Source organism: Hylaeus volcanicus, chromosome 6, assembly GCF_026283585.1.
Source record: "Hylaeus volcanicus isolate JK05 chromosome 6, UHH_iyHylVolc1.0_haploid, whole genome shotgun sequence".
NCBI classification, from domain to species: domain Eukaryota; kingdom Metazoa; phylum Arthropoda; class Insecta; order Hymenoptera; family Colletidae; genus Hylaeus; species Hylaeus volcanicus.
The window spans coordinates 18,818,504-18,843,222 of NC_071981.1; the positions used below are offsets into that span (position 1 = coordinate 18,818,504).

The 24,719-nt window shown below is 30.3% G+C and overlaps 3 protein-coding genes across 10 annotated transcripts; 1 reads left to right on the forward strand and 2 right to left on the reverse strand.

Moving 5' to 3' along the window:
* The first annotated feature begins 1,157 nt into the window (after positions 1 to 1,157).
* LOC128879094 (Golgi to ER traffic protein 4 homolog) lies at positions 1,158 to 4,280 on the forward strand. 2 transcript variants are annotated; one of them, XM_054127933.1, is made up of 7 exons: positions 1,158 to 1,336; positions 1,422 to 1,500; positions 1,877 to 2,096; positions 2,171 to 2,309; positions 2,413 to 2,553; positions 2,645 to 2,929; positions 3,069 to 4,280. In XM_054127933.1, the coding sequence occupies exons 1-6, from the start codon at positions 1,173 to 1,175 to the stop codon at positions 2,892 to 2,894; spliced, it is 993 nt and encodes a 330-aa protein (XP_053983908.1). In that variant the 5' UTR covers positions 1,158 to 1,172; the 3' UTR covers positions 2,895 to 2,929; positions 3,069 to 4,280. The 2 variants fall into 2 exon arrangements, with proteins under 2 accessions (XP_053983908.1, XP_053983907.1); XM_054127932.1 differs by having other exon boundaries at positions 2,645 to 4,280.
* Positions 4,281 to 5,183: 903 nt separating this feature from the next.
* Positions 5,184 to 7,908, reverse strand: LOC128879093 (serine hydroxymethyltransferase). The gene is made up of 6 exons (XM_054127931.1): positions 7,593 to 7,908; positions 6,872 to 7,065; positions 6,579 to 6,790; positions 6,168 to 6,492; positions 5,592 to 6,091; positions 5,184 to 5,504 (listed from the first exon to the last, which is right to left on the reverse strand). Exons 1-6 carry the CDS (start codon positions 7,764 to 7,766, stop codon positions 5,338 to 5,340), a joined length of 1,572 nt encoding a protein of 523 aa, XP_053983906.1. The 5' UTR covers positions 7,767 to 7,908; the 3' UTR covers positions 5,184 to 5,337.
* Positions 7,909 to 10,656: 2,748 nt separating this feature from the next.
* LOC128879092 (ubiquitin carboxyl-terminal hydrolase 7) lies at positions 10,657 to 23,131 on the reverse strand. Of its 7 annotated transcripts, XR_008457565.1 has the most exons (19): positions 22,226 to 23,131; positions 21,269 to 21,367; positions 20,739 to 21,014; positions 20,533 to 20,651; positions 20,304 to 20,438; positions 19,979 to 20,173; positions 19,731 to 19,902; positions 19,437 to 19,629; positions 19,191 to 19,344; positions 18,873 to 19,067; positions 16,062 to 16,283; positions 15,485 to 15,779; positions 15,031 to 15,250; positions 14,795 to 14,962; positions 14,198 to 14,702; positions 14,035 to 14,106; positions 13,874 to 13,973; positions 13,449 to 13,737; positions 10,657 to 13,352 (listed from the first exon to the last, which is right to left on the reverse strand). XR_008457565.1 is itself a non-coding variant. In XM_054127930.1 (18 exons), exons 1-18 carry the CDS (start codon positions 22,314 to 22,316, stop codon positions 13,613 to 13,615), a joined length of 3,309 nt encoding a protein of 1,102 aa, XP_053983905.1. In that variant the 5' UTR covers positions 22,317 to 23,131; the 3' UTR covers positions 10,657 to 13,612. The 7 variants fall into 7 exon arrangements, 6 of the variants coding, with proteins under 6 accessions (XP_053983905.1, XP_053983904.1, XP_053983901.1 ...); XM_054127930.1 differs by having other exon boundaries at positions 10,657 to 13,716; positions 13,874 to 13,967; XM_054127929.1 differs by having other exon boundaries at positions 10,657 to 13,719; positions 13,874 to 13,967.
* Between the last annotated feature and the right edge of the window lie 1,588 nt (positions 23,132 to 24,719).

The window sequence follows — 24,719 nt, forward strand, 5'->3', positions numbered from 1 at the left end:
AACTTTACATTTAAAAATAGACGTTGTAAAAGAAGGGAAAGTATGTTTAAATTTTTCTTAAACTAGGCGGGCACTTGTGAGTTTAGTATTTTTTATCGAGTTAATAGCCATCTAGCGGTGAACAGGCCGAACTAATTTTCGGAGTATGGTCAGCGCCTCTATCGGGAAAACGCTCAAGTTTGTCCTCGATAGTTCCTTTTACACCGCTAGATGGCGCTCTTAGATGGTAATTACCGACATGATGGTAATGTACCGATTGTTGTCGGTAAAAAAGAGTGTAAATGGCGCCATTTGTTTGTCCTCGAATAGTTCCATTTTTTACCCCCAGATGGCGCCATTAATGCTAATTTAAAATACCGACGTTACAGTTTTATATGTTTTCTACTTTTTAACGATAACAAATAGAATTCTGAATGTATTTTATCTTTTACTGAAGCATTAGTAGTACAAGAAATAATACGCATGATGAATTCACTCCTATTTATAAAGTAAGAGTAATGGTAAATGGCCAGAAAAATGGTATTTGTAGTATCGACGGTATTTTTATCGGCAGAACCCCTAAACTACAAAAGGGTTTCCGCTTTTGCCGTAATTGGCGCCACTAATGTTTATACATTCTATAGACAATTTGCATATCCTCTTTTTATTTAAATGTATAGATGATGGGAATAATTGCTGCATTTTAATGGATCTTTACAACTGTAATTATTGATGTCTGCGAATAATGTCAAACTTCATATCTAGGAAGCATGAAAAATCATAACTTATAGCATAATATGTAAACAATTTAACTCATACTGTTATTCTGAAAGTCATGCATGTCTTACGATCTTGTTAGTCTAAAGAATAAATAAACAACAAAGTATTTAAAAGGAATTTTCATTTCCAAATTGCATACAAGTATAATTCCTAAATTTTCGGAACAAGTTAACTCGTCTTGCCCACTGCAAAAGTATTTAGATATATTTAATTCTTTTAAATTCATTAGTATAAGAACTATCGTATATTTGTGAGACCTGCAAATCATGTACTCATTCAGACTCGTGATTCGTATGGTCTACTAGTACAATCCTTGCAATATGCGACTTATTATATGTTAATATCCTTTTATATATGCGTATGTGAAGTTTTAACTTCGTGGAAGATTCAAATTTAAATTGCTCGTAAAGGCAATGATACCAATTACACAAGCGGAAAAGAGAAATATTCCAAAGAGCGTAAACATGGCCTCGCCTGACAATCACGGTGTTCAGCGAGTTTTAGCAAAATTACAGGCGTCCATAAATTCAGGAAATTATTATGAAGCTCATCAAATGTATAGAACTTTATATTTTAGGTGAGCGTAGAATCTAATTAATCAACATCGTCAAAAAATGATTTTAGTGCGATCGTCGATATCATTGCTTAACCTCTTCTTCCAGATATGTTGTACAGAAAAAGTATTCGGAAGTCTTGGAATTACTATACCATGGTTCTACCCTTTTATTACAACACGAACAAGTATGTAACGGACTTTAACAACGTTACTACAGTAAATTTTTATCTATATTTTGCTAAAGGAAGCACTTTTATACTGACGTCATATTATTTATTTTCAAGTGTTATTTACAAATTTCCTTCTTGAACGGTCTATATTTAAAATTTATTATTAGTGATCGTTGGATACTGTATACTGCAATTATTTTCATTAGAAGGATTATAAAGAGATTCAAATCCATTTCCTATAAAAGCATCTAGAATATTCCAAGAGTTAATAAATCATACCATGTGTTTTGTATTAATTATTAGCAGAGTATAGTAATTTATTACATGGTAATCTGCATCTATATGTACAATAGCTATATTAAAATAAATAATTTACTACATCATATTCCAGCATGCTAGTGGAGCTGACCTAGGAATTTTATTTGTAAAAGTCTTAATGCAATCAATGGCAGAACCATCTCAAGCCTATTTTGAAAAAATTACAAACTTATTTAGTTTAATGAGTCCCTCATTGCCTGAGAGATTTACATTTGTGCAATCTGCTATTGCATGGAGTATGAAGGCGGACAACTCTGATTTACATAAAATGGTAGCACAAGTATATTGGAGAGGTAATCGATTTAATAAAAAAGATATATCGATGATTTAGTTCTTGCTGATAACATATTGCAAATTTTTCTCTTAGAAAAAGACTATATAATGGCAAAACATCATTTCATACGTAGTAAAGATGGTTCTGGATGTGCTGCGATGCTTGTTGAATTACACGAACAACGTGGTTATACAAATGAAGTAGACCTTTTTATAGCCCAAATAGTTTTCCAGTAAGCATGTTTTATTAATCTACCTATTCAAATAAAGTTTATAAATATTTAAAACATTATATAAAATGTATACAGTTTGTATAATGATATAAATTTTTTGCAGATACCTCTGTTTAAAAAATAAAGCAACCGCACAGGAAGTTTTCAATTCTTATACTTCGCAACATCCAAAAATAAACAGCGGCCCTCCATATATTCTTCCTTTGTTGAATTTTTTATTTTTTTTATTAAAAGTAATTGATAGGTAAGTTGGAATTATTTATTTATGTAATACATAGGAACACTTAATTTATACCAATTCTGTATATATATGTAATACAATACATATTTTTCAGTGGTGAACTCGTCGTATTTACAGTACTTCGTGAACAATATCAAGTGTCTTTAAATAGAGATCCATCTTATCAAGAGCGCTTAGACACAATAGGGCAATTGTTTTTCAATATTCCATCCTCACGTCCTTCTCGGCAAGGAATTTTTCGTTATCTTGTACAATCTATTCTTAATGATCATGGAAACGAAGACTTCGATGATGAACAAAGAAATACAGCATCAACCTCGTATACAACACACGATCTGGACTAATTAAAGGTTGCACATCACCGTGCAAAGTAATACAAGTAAATAATGAACTTATATGCATATATATACGTACACATGTATCAGTCTCACATATTTTCAAAAAATCCATTATGCTATTATTTCAAATTTTCAAAAGAATAGTGAATTGAAATTAACTTTTTTAAATAACTTGTATAGATAAAATGATTTAAAATAAAAATATGTGGGATACATTACCAAAGGAGTTTTTCAAAGTTGAAAGTTGTATATTTCGAATAATTCGCATAAATTCACTCTTCAAAGATTATCATGGAAAGAGGCATTTTAAAAAGGTAACGAAAGCAAGATTTAATACCATTATACTGAAATTCACTCATTACATTTGAATCACGTAAATAGATTCCTTGAACTTAAACTTTGAACAAGATCCTTGTAGTAGTTACGATCCGTATATCATACATATATTTAAAAACAAACGTGTATTTGAGTGTAATTGCTAAAACGAAGATTTATTTTATATAAACTTAATCGTGTGACAAATAAACCTGATATATATATATACTTACAGTTTCAGAAAAAGAGTGATTAATAATACTACTTGTTGGTAAATTATTAAATGAATTAAAGCGATTTGAACATAAGTAAATTTCATAGCAACAGGCAAAATATTTATTTATTCAACTCTGTATTAATGTAAACAAGATTGTTTAAAATTTCAGTAGAAAAGTACTTAACATATTTAGTTACGAAAATTAAATTGCCATTATTCTGTAACAAAGCACTTTGCAGTACTAATAAGAATAATATTTTATTGCTGTGCATTGAATAAAAAAAAAAAGTACGGGACAAATATGATTATAAATATAGACTTATAATAAGTATATACATATATATACTAGACATATATGTATGTATAGACATATGTTGTATATGTGTCTATATGTATCCATATAAAAGTACACGTGTACACAGAATATCCTTTCATTATGGGTATAGAAGCTTATTTTTACATAATTTATAAATACAGTAAATATTGTGCAAATATACAACGTTCAAAATATAAAAATTTATACAATTTCAATAGTAGGAACGATTTCCCTTCAAAGGGAAATATTTGTGTTTATAAAATTCAGGCATTTCATATAATATATTGACAAGAATAATATGTGAAATTACTTAATTTTTCATAAATTATTTGAAAAAGGTATTAGAGAATTATAGAATTGATTTATAAAGATCATGTACTGACGCTAATATGTGTGGTCACATTTTTGCTCCAAAAGCTTTTCACAATGAGGTAATGAGGAAATCCAAGTGTAAAATATTTGGATAATTAGTATATAAATATTATATACAGTCCAATAGTCAAAGTAAAATAATGTACAAATAAAAGATTCATATTATCTATAATGATTCAACAATCTTTATTTCAAATTTCCTTTGACGAGACTATGAATGAACGTATTCGCACCTCATTAAAATTATTTTATTAAGAATAATCAACTGAATAAATGATATAAACATTACTTAATTCGAATTGGCCATTATGTTCCTACTTAAAATCCGTTTCTATTATTCAACAACAGGATCCATGATATTACTGTCTACAAATTAATTATAAATTATAGTGCGTTGTTAAATCTTTACTAATGTTGATATTAATAAGTTATTATATGTAATTAATTTATATCATAATTCTTGTGAAATATTAATTACCAACATGCTAATGATTCTCAATTACAAAACAAAAACATAGTTTTACATTAAAAAAAACCGTACGGAAATAAAATATACAATAATGTAATATAGTTGACTATGAAATTAATATTTATTGATAAAACAATACAATTAATATTTCATTTAGCAATGTTAAGCAACGAATAACAGTGAAAATATTTAAATGTTGATAATTAATCCAGTACTATTTAGAATTTAAAAAAAAGATACAATAATTCAATTATGAATTACTACAAATCCTTTCTAAATATGCAATAATGTAGGAAAGAAGTAAAAAGTTAAAATATTTGTTTGTATAATGAAAATGTATTTAAAAAGTTTTTAACATTTTTGTTAGTAGCACTTTGTACAAATAAACTACGTCTAAAGGTAAAAATTCGACACATGTATAAAAAAAAAAACATCTACATGCAGTTGCAATAATAAATGTAAAAGTTTTGGAAAATTTGGAATAAAAAGATTACGAAATCTATTACAATAGATGTAAACAGTGCAATATTATAATCCAGATAACACTTTTAAAATGTAATTAAATAGTTTTGTGTATTTAATTTCCTGAAGTATTCAAACACATATCCATATATACATCTATATTCCTTGTCAAATAATCGATAACAAAACTAATATGGTATTTCTGATCATTTTAGAAAATTGTCCATGAATAAATGTCGCGATGTACATACTTGATGTACGTACGTTTGTATAACAAAAAAAAATATAATGTATATTGTCAGTATGTATCATAACCTGGCATGACAAATTGTCTAGAGAAAGTTTCCACCTCTTCTTTTAATGCTGCCACTTTTAGTTTAATATCAGCATCGGTACTCAACACCCTCTTATAATCAACAAGCTTTGGACCAGAAATTTTAGATATTTCCTTAGCAAGTAATAAACCTGAAACACATTTAAAATATTCATTACAATACTTTCCAAACATTACTTTTACTTATACTGCAATCGATTATCTTAATGTCGATATACCTCTGTGTATAAAATCAACAACTTTATCGATATCTTCTTCAATTAAACCACGAGTAGTTAGCGCCGGTGTACCGAGTCTAATACCGCTAGGATTCAATGCGCTTTTATCGCCTGGTACTGTATTTTTATTACAGGCAATAGAAATATCTTCCAAAATCTTTTCTGCTTTAGCTCCTGTAATACCCGTAGACCGTAAATCTACTAATAACATATGTACATCAGTACCGTCAGTACTGATTTTATAGCCACGTTCTTGAAGTCTTGAACATAACCTCTTTGCATTAGCAACTATTTGTTTCTGATATTTAAGAAATTCTGATGATTTAACTTGTTTCATTGTTGTAGCAATCCCTGCGATTGCATGATTATGGGGTCCACCTTGTAATCCTGGAAAGACTGCCTGATTGATTTTACTTTCTATGTCATACATAATTTTCTGCCCATCTTTCCCAATACATCTAACGCCCTTACGGAAGAAGATAACTCCAGCTCGGGGTCCCCTAAAAATTAAGAAATAAAGTATTACTTCCAGTTTGCATAAAAATGAATAAATGCGCTATACCTATCTACAATTACCTTAAAGTTTTATGAGTAGTAGTCGATACAACATCACTGTACTCGAATGGACTGGGAATCACTCCAGCAGCAACCAATCCTGATATATGAGCCATGTCACTAACTAGATAGGCATTATTTTCATCTGCTATTTCTCTAAATCGCTTATAATCTAAGCATCTGCTATAGCAAGATACACCTGCTATTATAATTTTAGGCTTAAATAATCTTGATGTTTCAGCTAATTTATCATAATCGATTAGACCAGTTTCAGTATTGACCTTATATGGCATTGATTCAAAAAATATTGATGTTGCAGAAATTTTTTTGTTCGCTGTAAAGAAGCCTACAAAATGCATAAAACAATTTGTAAGTTCATAACATATTAATTCATAATATTTTAATATATTTGTATGAAAAAGTTAATATTACCATGAGTAAGATGTCCTCCATCAGGAAGGTCTAATCCCATTATACGTCCATGAGGCTCGATTAAACCTGTATATACAGCAAAATTAGCTGGGCTGCCTGAGTATGGTTGTACATTACAACCCCATTCCTCTGGATTTAAATTAAATGCTTCTAGAGAACGTTTTTGTGCCAGTAATTCTATTTCATCGATGTATTCATTTCCTCCGTAATACCTAAATAAAAATGTAATGATCAATGTAAGTACATTGTTAATTTAAAAACAGTATTAAATAATAAGATGTAAAAAAATGAACCTTTGACCAGGAAGACCTTCACTGTATTTATTGTGAAGACAAGAACTCAAACATTGAAGTACACTAAGAGATGTAAAATTCTCACTAGCAATCATCTCAAGACCTGACATTTGTCTCTTCTTCTCCTTTTCCATCAATTCGAAAAGTTCTGGGTCTGTCTCCCACAGGTTCTTTTGGATTAAACTTGGCATATTCTATATAAAAAATAATACTTTTGAAATTACCGTAAAACATTTACATGGTTAAATAATAATAAATAAATTTATTTTAATATAATCAATCTATTTATCATTTAAATAATACATTCATCTACTAATTGTAAAGCGATTTATACTTATTCTTCTCACAAAAGATTCGAATGCTTTTAATCTATGACCCCACGCGTAGTGTCATGATACGGAGTTTGTTTATCAAGAAGTATACATTCCATGTATATCAAGTATACGCAGAAATTTTTGTTTTGTTAGTATACGTATATAAATAAGTCATAAATAAAAATTCTTGAATGCGATTTATTGTTGTTATTCATTTATATAAATGCTTTAATTAATAAATTATGATATTTAAATGAACGAAATAGCACGTTTTAAGAAAAATGATGTAATAGAAGATATCTGAATTCACTTGTCAGATGAAGAATTATAATTAGAAACTATTCTTAAGAAATTCTCCGTTATACAAACGCAGTTAATTAATCAGGACTTCATTTAAATTCACTTACGAGTTTAGGCGTGCAACATGTGGCCGTAAAATGAACGTTACGATTTGAAACTCGTAAGACTGCTGACGCGCGTCCTTGAATAACACGATCTTTTATGCGTCGCGCTTGACTGATGAAGAAGTCTTCGGCCAATTGTAAGCCGCGTTGATTTAAATTCATCCAGTTTCGTATCATGGTTAACTGTTTTCTAATTTATATGCGCGCAACCACTTATTAAGTGCGTAATGAGGTATTATGTACCTCAAACGTTCTGTAAATTCAGCGTGATCGTATATTCAACATGTTCGATTCACTCCAGATCACCCTGTGTAATCCCTTTCTTCAACTTGATAGTACAGTTTGGATTTTTAATATTTTTGAGCTCACAGGATAGTTTGGAAAGAAAAACGTAACATATATCTTAATCATAACTAATTACAGTAACACGATAATAAGGTTTCGTATCTGTTTCGTGTAAACAATGGTTACTTTAACAGCCTGTGATAAGCCAGTTTATTATTTTAATATCTTCGACACTTTGACTTGATAAAAGATATTCAAATATTTATTAATTATAGTAACAAGCTTAAAAATTATATCAAATCATCTATTGCTAATCATTCGCAGCATTGTGTAGCCGGTTCACTGCACAGTAGTAGTAGTTTAACCTAAAAAGCAGTGTTTCTCAAACTGGTGCTAGCAATCTATCAAAAGGAAAAAAAGTAAGTTGTTCGATTTTTTCACAACAATGAATTTCATTTGAATACCAAGTAATAAAGATTTATTAATGCCTTTCAATAAAAAGTACTAAAGAAATAATTATTAAAGTGGTGTGTGCGAAAATAAAGTTTGAGAGACATTGAAAGAAAATTTTTTAATTGATGGCGCTGCGAAGCATGAACACGTGATAAACGTTGTTTTCAAATGTGATTATTGTCTCATTATAATATTAAAACACACTCGAACAATTTGTAACGTTCAGAAAGCACTTGATAATTCTTAGAGACAATAATACGATTGCGTTCGTTGTTTATTTTGGAACGTGTATTCTATAAGTAAATGTATAAGTAAACAATCACTGTATTCAATCTTACACTATCAAGTATAAATATTAGTTAATATAAAAGAACACTCACGTTTAATTTAAATTTAAATTTATCAACTCACACAAATTTCGACAATAATTTTCAATGAAGAAAAGATTGAAATTTCAACTTTAAACTTGACAATGTTTCATTCGAATGTCATTTTTAGCTTAAAATACTGAAATTTAATACTAACAGCTGTTATTAGTAATCAAACTTCCTATTGTGATACGCTTTCGAGAGAAACTACATATTTGTCCTCGTTGTATTTCAATATTTTATCGATTTAATTAAGATGTTCCTAACGTTATCATTACACGCTGGTGTCTTACACCCTCAGAATGTAACTTACTAATGCTTACTAATTACTACAATATTTTTACTAATAACAAGCGACTGCAACTGAAACTGCACTGTTTTGAAAGTAGTTCACAATCGATCTACTACAACTTTCTTTAGTTACGTACGATTCGTATGAATCTGTCCATTTGTTCGTATCACATTTCTCTCCGATTAAGCCAGTCGACACTTTTATCAAGACCTTTATGAATGGATTTTCTTATCATATTAAAAAAAAATGTCCAATACTTCCGAAACGCCTGATGTCGCCTCCTTTATTTTCCTTTGTTAACCTTGAAAAATTTACTTTATAAGAGAGCACTTTCTTGTCAAAGAAGTTTATAAGATATCTGTATTAAATTACATGGTACATATATTTTGTTTATATAATTTTTGATACGGTTGCGATATTTAGCAATATGTGATACGAGATAACCAACGCAGAATAGGGTCAAAACAAAATGTAGAAGAAACAACTTGCTAAATATATTTCCTTTACTCGTCAATAACAAAGTCTTAACAAATAACTGGAATTTTATGTACTGTATTTATTGTTATCATTTCCTAAATGATATTATTAATTATTATTTTTTAGCACGACATTGTTATCGTAAAAATAGTAAAACTATATATATAACTATTATTTTCGAATAAAAGTAGAACATCGAGTATGATTCTATTTTTACTTCGTAATAAAAATGAAATATTAAAATACTAATTTTAAATGAGCAAAGTAAAAAAGAGAAATGAAACAAATGCACACAAGTTAAATAAAGCTTTGCAATCAAAGTGGCAAAGAATTTCTGGCAAATTTATTTAAAAAGATACATGATAGCACAGCAAGATTCGCAGGCACGGTGGCCAGAAATTGTGACTCCTACAAAATATAGACTTTTTCCTGAATATTTTTTTCAGAAACAATTTTTATAAATATTGTTTAAATGCAACAACATAGCAGTTGGTGTCTGTGGTTTATTTGCAAGATACTGGAATTCCATTCTACTGCAAGTGGTTTACAATTTTCTGGGTACTGTACATCACATAATAATAAGTGATGTTTATATAAACTACTATCTAATTAAACATTACAAATTATTGATACTACTTTTTTTCCTAAAACAAATCTTATTACATAATTTAGGAAAACCAATTAGATTTGTGAAAAGTATCTACACATTTTAAAGTTATTAGGTATCATTTTCGTATTTTATTGTGCTTAATATATGATGAATGCCAAGGTTCTGTCAACGTATTGATCATTGCGGATAAAAACACGTTTATAGCAAACAAAATATAGGTAGATTATTTAATAACGAATTTGAATAAAATAAATAACAAATAATTTTGATAATTACTTTGTAAAGAAATGTTAAATTTTATGCTATTACCATATTTAATATTATTTAAACAGGAAACCGTTTCACTTATGTGTAATATTTATATACAACATTTTTATCTAGGAATAAGGGTGTTGGACAAGATAAAATCCTATTCAAATGTTACAGTTATAAAATATTAAGTTTTTATAATACCTTAATATGATTTGTTAATGAAGTTTATAAAATATCACTGCTGTAACTCGATATCTTCGTATGTTCTCTCAAATAATGTTTTCTATTAACTATTCTAACATCTAATACTGTTAGAACTCTTTAAGAATGTAATATTAAAAAAAATATATATATATTAATGAAAATTCAAATACATAAAATAGAATTACTCGCGCTAAACAAAACATCAGTCAGAATGATAAAATATCGGTTTTTTTTTTCATTTTATTATCAATTATTTCTTTTATGCATATCTGCTATGCAGTTTGCTTTTATTTGCTTAGAAAAAAACTACTGAAAACTTATAGTTCAAATTTACAATCGCAATTGAGCAGCTGCTACAAAGTTAGCTGTACAAAAACACAGAAACACGCTACAACTAATTACAAGCATTATGTATCAGAAGTACGTCCTGTTGCGAATCATTTAATACATATGCGTCTGATACTTTCATTTTTTAGTATAGTACAATAACTTAAACAACTCTTCCAATAAACTTCTTTATGATTTCGTGCAAAAAATACACAGTTACTGATAATATCATCTTAAGTATTCATACTAGCTTCAACTTCAAGATCATCGTCATTATTGGTATTGATCAAGGAACGTAGTAACGAAATATATGTATACAATTTATATATATATATATATCCGACATATATATGTATATATAAACAACAAAATGTAATCCATATTTTCAGAGTTTCCAAGATAACATATATGATCGTAATTTCCTTCGAACGAAGGCTGTCATTTTCATGTGTGAATTAACAAAAACATTCTGTCTAATGTGGTGTTTTGTCTTTACATCTTAATAAAAATGCAGTCAGGAACATCCGCAATTAGTTCAATATCGTTAAAAAAATGTCAATTTTCAGTATGTAAAAAATACCTCAGTACACTGAGTGTCTTAAAATCTGAAAATTTTCATTAGTTCTACTTTTTACACAAATATTTTCATTGAGAAAATATTATCCATTATACTGCAGAATATAAATTTTGAAAACAGAAGTAACTAGTAATAAGTTGGGTGTACAACAGCATAATGTTTGAAACATGCACATAATTTAAATCACGGTTGTATGTAGTCAAACAACTACTATACACAGACGTTTAGATTTTTTACAAAGTATTGTAACACATCCTCATAACTAGTATATCCAGCTTTCATAACTGTCACTGTACGTCGCATAAGTTTCTTATATATTGTTCATTTATAGAATGTTCGCCAATCTTGGAATGCGCTCAAGAAACGTAATATATCGCGAAACACGATAATTCTTTCACAGTATTAGAACTATATTTGACATACTTCTTTAAATTATACACTTAATATTGATATAAGTTATCGTTTCGATTGAGTTGCAGCAATTTATTACCCTAACCGACTAACAGTTAATTCGACTGAATTAAATTTGTTAACTTGACATATTTTACGTTTTGTTGTAAATTTTAAAACCATCATTCTTTTTTATAATTGTGACAAACTAGTCTCTACAAAAAAAAAAAAACTTTATTTATTAAATAAATGAAATAAATTGCTCCATCTTCGTCCATTTAATAACATTCTTAGGTATTTCGGGGCTACGTAGTTTGAACGCCTCTTGAAGAAAGACTTTAATCACAGTTAAGGCAGGAGAAACATTGAATAATGTAAGATTCATAAATAATAGGAGATCTCGTATAATATCGTGGCAAGTCTTCACGCAAAAAATATTCAGAAGTAGATTCGAAATATGTGATGAATTAAAAATGAAGAAAAGACTGTAGAACATTAACTAATAAAAAAAAAGCTTAAGATAACGATAAACATGAAATCGTGAAATGATTTTTCTTTTTAAATAATAGTTTAGTTCTCTGTATTTTTAATATAGTTACTTACATTCAATGCGAGATGAGTTGAGCATTTACTATGCTCGACACGTTCTTTTCTTTTTAAATTAAAACTCTGCCTCATTAATATGTTAGTCTACTGTTATATATTTGCAAAATTGTATAGTCTCAGTAAAATATATAGGAATAGGCGTATAAAGCACATACAGAAAAGAATATATTCAAACGCAAAAAGGTCCAGGGTGTTTGGAAGGCAACTCAGAAATTTTACTGATAAACCATCTAATAAGTGTTTTATATTAAGTTTTGATATAACAATGGCAAACAAAACTTTGTTTACGTTTCTTTTAAATTAAGGATCGATAACGATTTTTTTAATGTACAAACAAAAATGCATGTTATAAGAAATGAGATTATGAACAAAATGTTAACATTTATTTTTCGTAGAAAATACCTCAGTGTGCAGCATGTTATATTACAGTACATAGCTGTAAATCTGCGTTTCAAACATCCTGAATATGGTATAAAACAGGAGTATGTAATGAGCGTTAAGTATTACATCATGAAGAACAGTATATAACATCTCTCTAGATCATTTTAAATCAACACAAAGATTTTACGTGGCAGGATCAAATAACCAAAATTTAGAAAAAAATTAACTTTTCTATAAAAGTAATATTATGCTGCATTTATAAATACCTCTTTGTTTCCTCACTTGAGATATCTTCATTCTGCAGTTGCAATCCGTAATTACATTCGTAATGAAATACATATTTAAATAAATTCTTGCTCTTGATAGAATTGAATGTATTGAAAACACTGTCCTCAAAAATATTTTTTAAATGACTGCCATTCAAGCGGTAAAATATTTACAATTACAAAAATTGATTTCACTGATAGAAGTATCTATAATCCGTTGTTGATACACTGCGAAATCGACGTAGTACCATCGATCCAGCCACTACGTAAAATCCCTGTTGATTCGAAAGGGAGAAGTTCCATGATGCACAAAGTATCATTGCATGTTCATTACACTCTCTTAATCCATCGTATACAAAGCATAGATTTACCTTTCGTTAATATGATCATAATATTAAAACCGCGCACAACCTGGTTGAAGAACCGAAAACATAAACGCATTTCCATTTTGTGTCAGACGTCGCTTTCTTACTATAAAGTCGTATAAATTATATGAGTGGCTGCCTAATTTTATTCCTCTTCGTATGATGAAAATTTAATTGTAAATTTTAATGGCCTTTTCGAGATAGTTGATACGAGAACGCTTTGGCGCTTTGTTGACGTGTTCCAAACCAAGCCAAGGCCTCTGTGGCGATGTGCCTGCTTTTAAAAGTGGATAAACTACAAAATTTATTCTTCATCAGCGTCAATTTAAAATTTATACTACAAGGTTATGGGCTTTTCTACTATCTTCTATTAACAAAATGCTGCACTTTTTTATTTAGCTTTTTGGTTGCTTTTTTTTAAATATACTTACTCTGGTTTGCATGAGTGTGGAAGTCTGCAAGATCGACCATGTATCCTGGCGAATCCATAATAAAGTGTGGTTTACCCATCGTCACCACCGCGAACTTAAACTTCAAAGTTTTTTTATGAATTCTCATAAAATATCAAGCAACATTAGATTAAGATGCCTACCTTCTCGAATTCCTTTTCTTGTACTCCTAATTTCTTCAATAATCTTTCCTTCATTTTTGGGAAAGGTTCACCCTATAAGCATGTAATTAACAAAAATATTTATAACTACAAAATTGAAATATCTAATTTTAAAAAACCTAATCGTATATTCAATTATGCTTACATGTTTAATTTTAAAGAAAAAGGGAATACCAAATGTTGAGAAAACATCCTTGTGAAAATGTGCAACGGGAATCAACATTTCGTCGTCTGCTAAATTTAATTCATCGTTTGGAATTTCTTCTATCCTGTATAATTTTGTGCCACTTGCATTTAAGTTATCTAAAGGTACATCTTCTTTTGGACCAGGCGAAAGTTTACTACAATTAATTTCTAGTATCCTTAATTTTCCAGAACCATTTTCGGATAATTCGACTTGTTTTTTAGCTTCTTCGAGTAAAGTAGCCACAGTTCCATTTTTATTAGGATAGAGAATAATTTCCTTCTCTTCTTTAAGAGACGGCCCAACCCATATACATTTAAATTGCTTTTTGTTTTCAAGCTCATTTACTCTAATACTGAGCTGCTGATAATATAATTTCTTTGTTTTTGGTTTACAAAAAGAAACCAATTCTTTAAGTGAACCTTCAAACGTACATTTTAATGGATGTCCGGGCGAATCTTTGTAACTACGAATAAAAAAAAAACAAAAACATACATAATATAACATCATATCATAGGACAAAATATTATTGTATCATATGAAACTCGAAATTTTTACTTTTGACATTTAAAGAACTGCAGAAGATATGGATCTGTCCCAACCCTTTGTGCCACTGCTCTTGCCATTTGATCATATGTCATTCTCAATGAAAGTTCCATTGTAAAGCCTGGATCATTAGGAATTGTTTTATCACAAAACGTTACTTCTACTCTGTGGAATAGATCCCTGAAACGCAATAGAAGTGTTCACATAATTCTTTATAATATAAGTAATTATTATATTCTATAACTTACTTGAAGTATTCTTTACAGGTTGGGAGTTCATATGCTTGATTGTCACCTTCTTTTTGAAAAACAATGATATCTCCATCCATCAATTCTTCAAGAACTTTTTCCAATGGCTCTGTTAGATTATCTATTTTTTCTACCAAGTTCGGTTTAATTTCTTCGTAAAGCGCTAATTCTGTATCCGGCGGAAATCCAGCTCTTTCATTTAAAATTGGTATAAGTTCCTCTGTACAAAACCGTCATAATAATTACTTTTCACTGTTATAAAAATACAAAATTTACATTAACAATTAAGAGCCACGTTTTATACCAAGTTATACTTCCAGAGGATCTATAAGTAGTATTATGCAGAACATCGATTATAAAATATGTAAACGATTTAATAACATTTGAATATCAAATTCAGAGAAATAATGATCTAATTCCTTTCATCTTTCAAGTTATTTAAAATGGAACTTACGGACTTTAGCTGTGACAGGCATATAATGATGACCACAATAATGAATTTTCTTGTTATTAGGATCATATAGTTTAAAAAATAATAAAACATCAGTGTCCTTATCAAAAGGTGGTAATGCTCTTAAATCTGAATCTGGAGGAACAAGTTCGACAAACACGTTCCAAACATTTGGATTCTCCGTGCATTGGTAAATGGATCTTTGCAGATCAACATCTAATTCAAGTGGCATTGGTCTACAGGTCTGGTTCGAACGTACGTTCAATGGCCATAAACGAATTTGCTCTATTGGATATTTCTGTAGAAAAAATCCCACTACATTAGATATTTGAATTAAACAGTATTATACATTGAAATAAAACACTTGATTCATTCATAAATATTGTGTTTTAAATCACCTACCGTGCTTGTAGATGATCACAATATAGTATATAACCAAACTAGTAGCACATATTATGAAGCCACACCAATATTTCAACATTACATAATTTGAAATATATGGATATATCGGTATTAACATAACATGTCATTATAGTATCATGTATAATAGCATGAACAATTTGTCAACAGTTGGACTTACCAAGCTATCACTCAGCAAGTCGAGAAACTCGTGCAAGGTACACTGCTTACGTATGCGAAATACACGATACAAAGCATGCTCTGGATCATACAAGTCATTCCCTTGGTGACCGTCAAAGTTATCCTCAAGAAGGACGTTGACAGTTATATACAAGTATGCTTCTGTTCTTTCCTTTCTTCTTATTTGTTCCAGCCTCTTCTCCTCTTGCAGCCTCTCCACCAGCTAGACCAACAAAATTAAAATTATCCATATGTATACTAAATTCGTCTCATTCGTTATTTTTTCCTCATCTGTCTTCTAAAATTTAAATTTTTAGAAAAGCAGTGTGCTGGTATCATGCTTTTGAGATTCGAGAACAGATAGTATTCGAAACATCAAAAGAATGATTTTTGTTTCTCATTTACGTAATTTTAATTTTGTTCATCTGCCGCAATACAGACTACTAAGTCAAACAATTACACAATGAAAATTATTCAGCTGCTAATGATGATATCATGCACCATACTCTAAGCTTATTATAAATAAATTTAACGAAATTTATATATTCCGTTGCTAAAAAAAATGATCAAGTACTTTTATATACAGGGATGATATTTTGATTTGTTAAATGATAATTATAAATTTCATCAATTTTTGTATTCTAGTTGTATATCATGAACAACACTTTAATTTATATCATAAATTAAATTGAAATTTCAATTAAACTATATTGTATAGCTTTCTTACTAAATATTCTTTAATTAAAAATTATAAAATTCTAGCAATAAATATTATTTGCAAATTCAAAATTGTCATACCTGCATGCAACAAGTACTTATCTTTGAGTACATGACCATCATTTATGCTAAATAATAATAAAAATGTAATGTATAACCATAGTAGTGTGGAGATGCTTTACACTTTGAACTGTTGTTATATAGATATGTTTTAAACAAAAATACAGCTGCAAATGTTCAATAAATAAAAATTAAAAGTGGTTACGAATTAACTAATGTAAATTCTATTCTTTGAAATTTTCTAGTGCTCAACAGTTTATTCCATACTTTTTCATTTCTTTTATGTCTAAAATATTAGTATACTATTTATAGGTACTTTATAGCTATTATGAAGTATTCACTCTGTCGATGATGCATTGAGTTTTTTCTATTTATTAATATGTAACAACAAATAAATAGGTAGCATCTGTTGATGGTCATACTGACTATTAACATTGACAAAATTTAATGAATTAACGACTCGATTGATTGATTCAGACCTTTTTACAAAGTTCAATATCCTAGCTTTGTTATCCACGTTGAGTCAAAGTATTAATTCACGAAAATCACGGATTTGATAATATAAATCACATTTCACCTTACTTACTGAACGATCTTCATTAAATAACAAACACACCGTAGAAGACGTATTAAGGAAGAAGCCGACATTATTAATAGATCCTACTTATTGTTCATTTTTTTCATTTTTCCCTCAACGTTATTTGTTCCATGAGCTAAGACTCATTACTTCAAATCAGATTTTCAATAATTATCTCACTATATTAACTAATAAGTCTTTCCTGCCCTTATTCTTCATATAGTTATTCACACATTTCCAATCTATTTGCGATATGTCTGTGCATTCTTCACCCAAAGCTTTAAAATACTACAATACAATTATTCGTTTTAGATATAATATTGTACAATATTTATTACAATAAACATTTCAAAACGATTCTAAGGCTCATTATGATAGTAGCCTAATAATCAGATCCTATATCAACCCGATTGTAGTTTTTTTTGTAGTACCTGAAGTGCAACGCGTACATTAGTTACAGCTGTATAACCTTCAGTCAATCAATATATATTAGTATAAAATGTTTAAGTAACGAAAAAATGAGTCAAAAGAATCAACAAAAATTTAATTTTTACACGACTCAATCGTCCATACAAAAAATCCTCTGTTAAAAAATCGAAATATAATTATCAGGATAAACAAATCTCTATATAACACGAATGATTAAAAATCTACTGATAATGTACATTTTAGGTAACAGTGATGTAAAATTTTACATGAGATGTTTTATATCAGAATAAAACACTATTTTTTTCATTGAGATTATTAATTACTTGATTCAATATAATATAAATGAATACACCTTTTGACGCATATATTAAATCTCAGCAAAGTAATGCGCGCGTAACACTTTAAAAATTATCAAATGTGAAGTATTACATACAACATGTCGTACCTGAAAATGGACATAATGTATTTAGTATTAACATTTGGTGATATAACAGCCTGTAGCTGATAACACTATAAATTTCTGTTCATAAAAAATATTAAGAGAAATTTTATAACAAATATTTGGAAATATATGTGTATGTATATATAGATGCTAAAAAAAATATTAATTTATTAAATTTAATTTGTAGATCTTATTTTCTGATTATTTCACATGTCCAAAATATTGAATCTATTCAAATATGTTCCTACTTTGTTAAACTCATTTCATCCTTGCATTTAACTTGATATAATGTGTTATGAATTTGATGACCTCATATGCTATGAGCTAATTAGCTTAAAACATATTAAAGAATTGGGAAGAGTTTCGTCGGAAAACAATGCAAACGATTTACAACTCTTTCCAGCTCTTTGCATGATAGTTGTTACTTAAAAATCATGAATATAGAGATTTGGATTTCGAGAATTTTGTGTGCACGGACGAAGAGTCGTAGTCTCTGTGTGTGAGTCTTTAATTGAGTCAGTCGTGTCTTTGTCACGTTCAAGGTCGCTCAACTCCTGGGAAAGTTCTCTTTGAAGGACGTTTCTGACCTCTTGAGGTATATCCTCTTCCTTAACTTCTTGCAAGACGTTCTCCAACTCGGAATTCCTTATGTACACCAACATATAGGCGTTCGTACAGTGTTTCACAGGTATGGTTATGTCCTCATCTTGACCACCATAATTATGCTCAATGGCTTCCTGCTTTGTACACCTCGAGACGACATCATCGTCGAATTTACACCACTGTTTTGAAAGTTAAATAAAAAATGTAGTTAAATTAAATTACTTTTTAAATGTACAAGTTATTCTATGTAAAGTACCTATATAAGTATACACATACAATGTTAACGTAAAAGTTGTACATACTTTTCCATCACCGGCTGGATTGATAAATACAACATAATGTCCACCATGATTATCTCCACTATGAACTAAGACCGCGTGCAATGTATAATCGGCACTCGTTGCTGCTTTATTTTGTAAATATTTGCCAAGACTTATTTTGTCATAAAACTCAAACCTTTATTAAATGCAAGATGCATATTTTTTTCAATAGAGAGCATAAGTAAATATAGCAATTCAACAATTTAATATCACTTTGATGTTACGTACCTGTCATTAAATTTGACAGAACAATCCGTAACTGGATCATATTGAAATCGCATTAAATGCAAATGTAAAACTGGTGGAAACGATGAAAAAATAACACCCTTTTCCGCTTCCTGTAATCCATGTTCTCCCGCGTCATATTTATTATCACCATCCAGACTTTCAGTGCTTACATAGTCATTAAACGATTCATAAACTAAAAGAACGATAATTTTTTATATGATGCAGAATTACATGTACAAACATAAATATAAAACTTTTATATTAATAGCAAACAGTACATGTATCAATACTTACTATTTCTCTTGCCCTTTATATTTAACTGGATATCATAGAAAGTTTCAACTCTGGTTGATTTGTAATCAATATTTTTACATTTAATAAATGACACCATTTTCCCCTCAAATAATTTTGGTACTGTACCCTCTACACATGTTCCTTTCATTTTACTTTCCAACTTGTCTAAAAGCTAAAGCAGTTATTAGTAAAAAGAAATATAATTTCAACTGTAATATTATTTATGATATGGTATATTAGTTCCATACCACACGTAAAAATTCTTGTACATCATGCTGCATGAAAGAATCCAATGTTTCCCAACCAAAACTTTTGGTTAATTTTTTTGTACCTACTGGCTTATCAGAAAATTGTAATTCGTGAAAAACCCTTTGTAAAGCCAAAGCAACGCTTCTGCTAGAATCATCACTTTCTGTTGGCATTTTGTAGACTGCTTTGCGTAACTGAAAACAAAGATATAGATATTTAAACAACTATATTATAGATACAACCAGAAAATTCAGTTACAATGAAGTGTAAGTACATACAAAAGTAATACATTTAATTGTTAAACTCCTTAAATATTCAACTTACTTGATTGGTAAAATATAAAGTTTGAAGCAAAGAATTCATGTAACATGTAGCACCTTGATTTTTTAAACCTACAAATCCTGTATGTTTTTTACTGTCCCAACTGACACCATGTGGAGCATCAGCTGTTACATGAACCTGTTTAAAAAAATTAAATATTTTAAGGAAATACTCCTAAAGAATATAGTTTTTAAATTTTGTTACTGTAAAATAATATAAGCATATTACTAACCTCCAGTGTAATAGAATCATCTTTAATAAAACCTTTATCAGGATCAAGGACATCTTGCAATGTCATAAAATGACTAAATCCCCAATCATTTTCTTTACTGTAGAATAGGTGCTGAATCTCTAAAATGTAGATGTATATGCTTAATGAGATGTAATCGATTAAATTAAAATTTACTTAAATAAACTGATATTTTAGATTATACTAACTTCTGCTGAATGGTTCCTGTCCTTCTTTACAAGAAAGTAACCGAAGATCTGCAACTGCATAACAACTCCATGATGCTGATTCACTTTCTCCATTACATTGAAGAAAAAAACCAAGCGACCTTTGTTGTGGTCTTTCTTGTGCTTGACTTGACCTTGGCATTATCATTATTTTCCATGGCAAGTTACGAACGTAACATGGTGGTGATAGTTGAGTATCTTTCATTTTTGAAACATTTTCTGCCGTGTAGCGAAATGTTGCTTCTGATCTTGCTTCATCTGTTTAAAAATGAAATTCTTACTCATAACATCACAACAAATAGAGTGATATAATAAAATCATGTCTAACTGAAGTTAAGGATGTTCCTATTTTCTGTAATTATTATAATTCAATTATAAAGAATTATGTAAATTTTTGCAAATGACTCAGAATTTTGTTCTTTACAAATATCTTATATAATCGACAGGCTAATAAAATAAATGTTATAAAACAGCAGATTTAATCAAATAAACAAATGCTATTCTTATCTTACCTTCTTCCATTTCTTGATCTTGAACTATACAAGCTAATTCCGATTCTCCATTCATAGGACTAGTATCATTACCATCTCCGCCACCATCATTTGGTGTTTCTATAAAGTTAAAACATTTGTACATATATCTCTCCCTTTCTCTTTAATTACTTATATCAAACAAATTATTCTCCCAATAATATTAACATACATATACTTGATATTTGCTGTACTTTAATTGGTGCATATTACCAAATAAATATTCTGAACATCTGAGGTAAAAATTATTTAAAATATATTTAGAATTACACAATTCACTTAGGATTTTATAATAGTTTTAAAAGAAAGAAAATATATAGAAGTACTTATATAAATATTTGACAAGAACTATGTCAAATTCCAATCATTATGACATGCTTAAAAGACAAATGAATGTTTTCATCAAATGAAAAACTATCTTTAACCTTATACAGGGTGATTCTTATAAGGTGACTGACACGATTATCTGTGAAATTTCAAGTCGTACTAAAAAATTATTCAGACAAAAAATAATCAGTTTCAAGAGGGAAGCAAGGTGGCTGTAATTTACTTTAAAGCTAGTGTGTAACCTTTACAATTATGAATAAAAGAAAAGCCAGATATCAATATACATATGCAAAGTATAACGAAATATTAGTTTAAAATTGTTTGTTTTCTTAATCAAATCAATACAACAAATCACTATCTACTTTATTCTGTTTACATAATATATATTCATCAGACATATATAATTACACTTAAATAAACTTCAAATATACAGTAGACTTCGATTTTGAAAAGACAATTATATACAAATAAAAATTGATTACGGAACAACCATATATCGTCGAAAAACGGGAATAATTTCTATAACCTTCAAAGTAAAAATAATAACATATACAACATGAAAATTAAAAAAAAAAAAATGAAATAAGATGATGAAGTGAAGGTGAAGCATACCTTCTTGCGTATCCATTTCTTCGACTTCATTGACCTGAACTGGTGCCAGGTTGAGCTGTTTAAGGTTTTCCTGGTCGTTAACGTGGTTCATCGCAATGCCGATATTGATGGTCGTCTTGAATGCGCCGGGTACCTCGGAGGCGGCTTCCGCCGTCGAGGTTACTTCCGAAGGTAGTTTAAATGATATATCCACGAACGAATTTTAAGCACAAATTGGTTGTTGTTCGATGTACCGACTATCTACGTCGAGGACGGAAGACTTTTGCCCGAGCGACTTCTCTGCTGCGGCTGCTCAATTTCAATCGCACCCAGGTTCGCGTCACTACCACCACGATTCGACAGCGACGTTGTTTTACCACACGACGACGATTGATATTTACTCGCGATGTGACCAATTTCAGCAACTATCGCGTAGCCCCAGTTTTTCAGGGGACGCCCACTGTATATATTCCACCCTTGTGCGATATTTTCGTAATTCTTTCGTTGTTCCTTCTCTTGTCGCTACGGTTGTATCTTTTCTTACTCTCGTGGCAACTGTCTTCCTTCCGCTTTTCGGTTTCTACTCACTCGCTCTTTCTCGTCCGATCCGAGAAACGGATTCCGCACCGCGGAACCGGCGCGCTACTAATCGGGAGACCTACGTACTTCTTGCGAACCTCGACTCCGTTACGTCTTAATCTTAATATTTGTTCCAACCTCTGCCAACAAGCCCCCGTGCGAGCGAGTTTTTTTACCAGTTCTTCCAGCTTTCTAACGTGGTCACAGATGCACTCAGCTGACGTTTTCCCGGACGAAGACAGAACGATCTGCTTGGATGATCGTCTCTCGGATCTCTTTTACGCGAAAATAAACAAAATGGCGACAAACCGCACTGCTCTGCTGCCTGCTTAACTGTCTGAATTGCCCTGCATACAGTTCTTACGGGCACAGAATTTTTGTATCTCTTTAGATGGCTTAGTCGATGGAGTGTGTTGTTCAACAGGCGCGGGAAATACGAAATGTTATACGTAGAATATATACAAAGTAGTCTGACATTTTTTGTTAAAATCGTGTTACATACTCGTAATTACGTAAACGAAGAGATAGAAATTCATTATACACGGCCCAAAACTTCTTGTTTATTCTGCATAGATAAAACAAGAGGAGTTCACATGATATGAATTCTGATTGGTCATATTCAGAGATGGGCAAAACCCTAGGCTTCGAATAAATCTGATGTTTGCCGATGTGTTTGTCTCGTTTCTTTCTCTGGAAAATGTTCAAAAGAGGAAACGAGACAAACATATCGGCCAACTTCAGATTTATTCGAAGCCTAGGCTTTTGCCCATCACTGGTCATATTCATGTTCTAATTCTCAGTTTTAGTCTACCAATCAGAAGTATAACTACGATGGTATCTTCAATCTCATTGGACTGCTGTGGTTTCGGCCAGGGATGTATCGTTCGTCTGTCTGTTGTGTAATGAGTGAATCATAAAATATATTTTAAATATATTTATCTATATATAAAACTTTATATTTAAAATTGATTTACTACTTAATATCAAGTTGTTATTATGAATACAAGGTGTCCCAAAAATGTTGGAGGTCCTTGAAAGGGGTGGTTCGGGAGGTGATTTGAAACAACTTTTTCCTTTGCAAAAATGTCGGATGGGGCTTCGTGAAGTAGATATTAATAAAAAAAACTCGACCAATCAGAGCGCGCGGATACCGTCGGAGCGGCCGCGGTAGCGAAGGCTACGCGCTGAGCGGCCGCATCAATATCCTTCGATGCACGTCGAGTCACGTGTTCGCGTACGAGAGCGGCTACCTAACGCGTAGCCATCGCTATCGCGGCCGCTCCAACAGTATACGCGCGCTCTGATTGGTCAGTGTTTTCCGTTAATATCTCCTCAACGAAGCCTCGGACAACAATTTCGCTAAGGAAAAAGTTGTTTCAAATCACCCCCTGAACCACCCTTTTCAAGGACCTCCAACATTTTTGGGACACCCTGTATACATCAAATTAGCTATAACCATAGTATATTGTGATATTTTTACAAAACAGACTAACCTATACTGTTATGTGTTATTGGATAAACAGTTTAAATAGGCCCATGTATAAGAAGTATTATATCACTAATATATATATAAATGAAATTATAATCAAGGGGAAAGAAAATTACAATATTGTCTGCTTCATACAAAAATAATTACATGGCTCAGAATACAATCATTTTTCATGTTGTTTAATATGCACATATATAAATGCAATTAATGCCATTAATTGCATTATTCATTTACTAGTCATATATAATTTTTATTAGAGATATTCAATCTATATCAATGTATGGTATTCACAATCTGCTGATCCATATGTGGATTAGAATAATTTTGATTGAGGTAAGCCATATATGGACCAGGATAGTTTTAAATCAAGAATTTACGAATCATATATGATTCAAGACAATAATTGCCCGTATGATTTATCAGAAAGTTGGTCTACAATTACAGGCC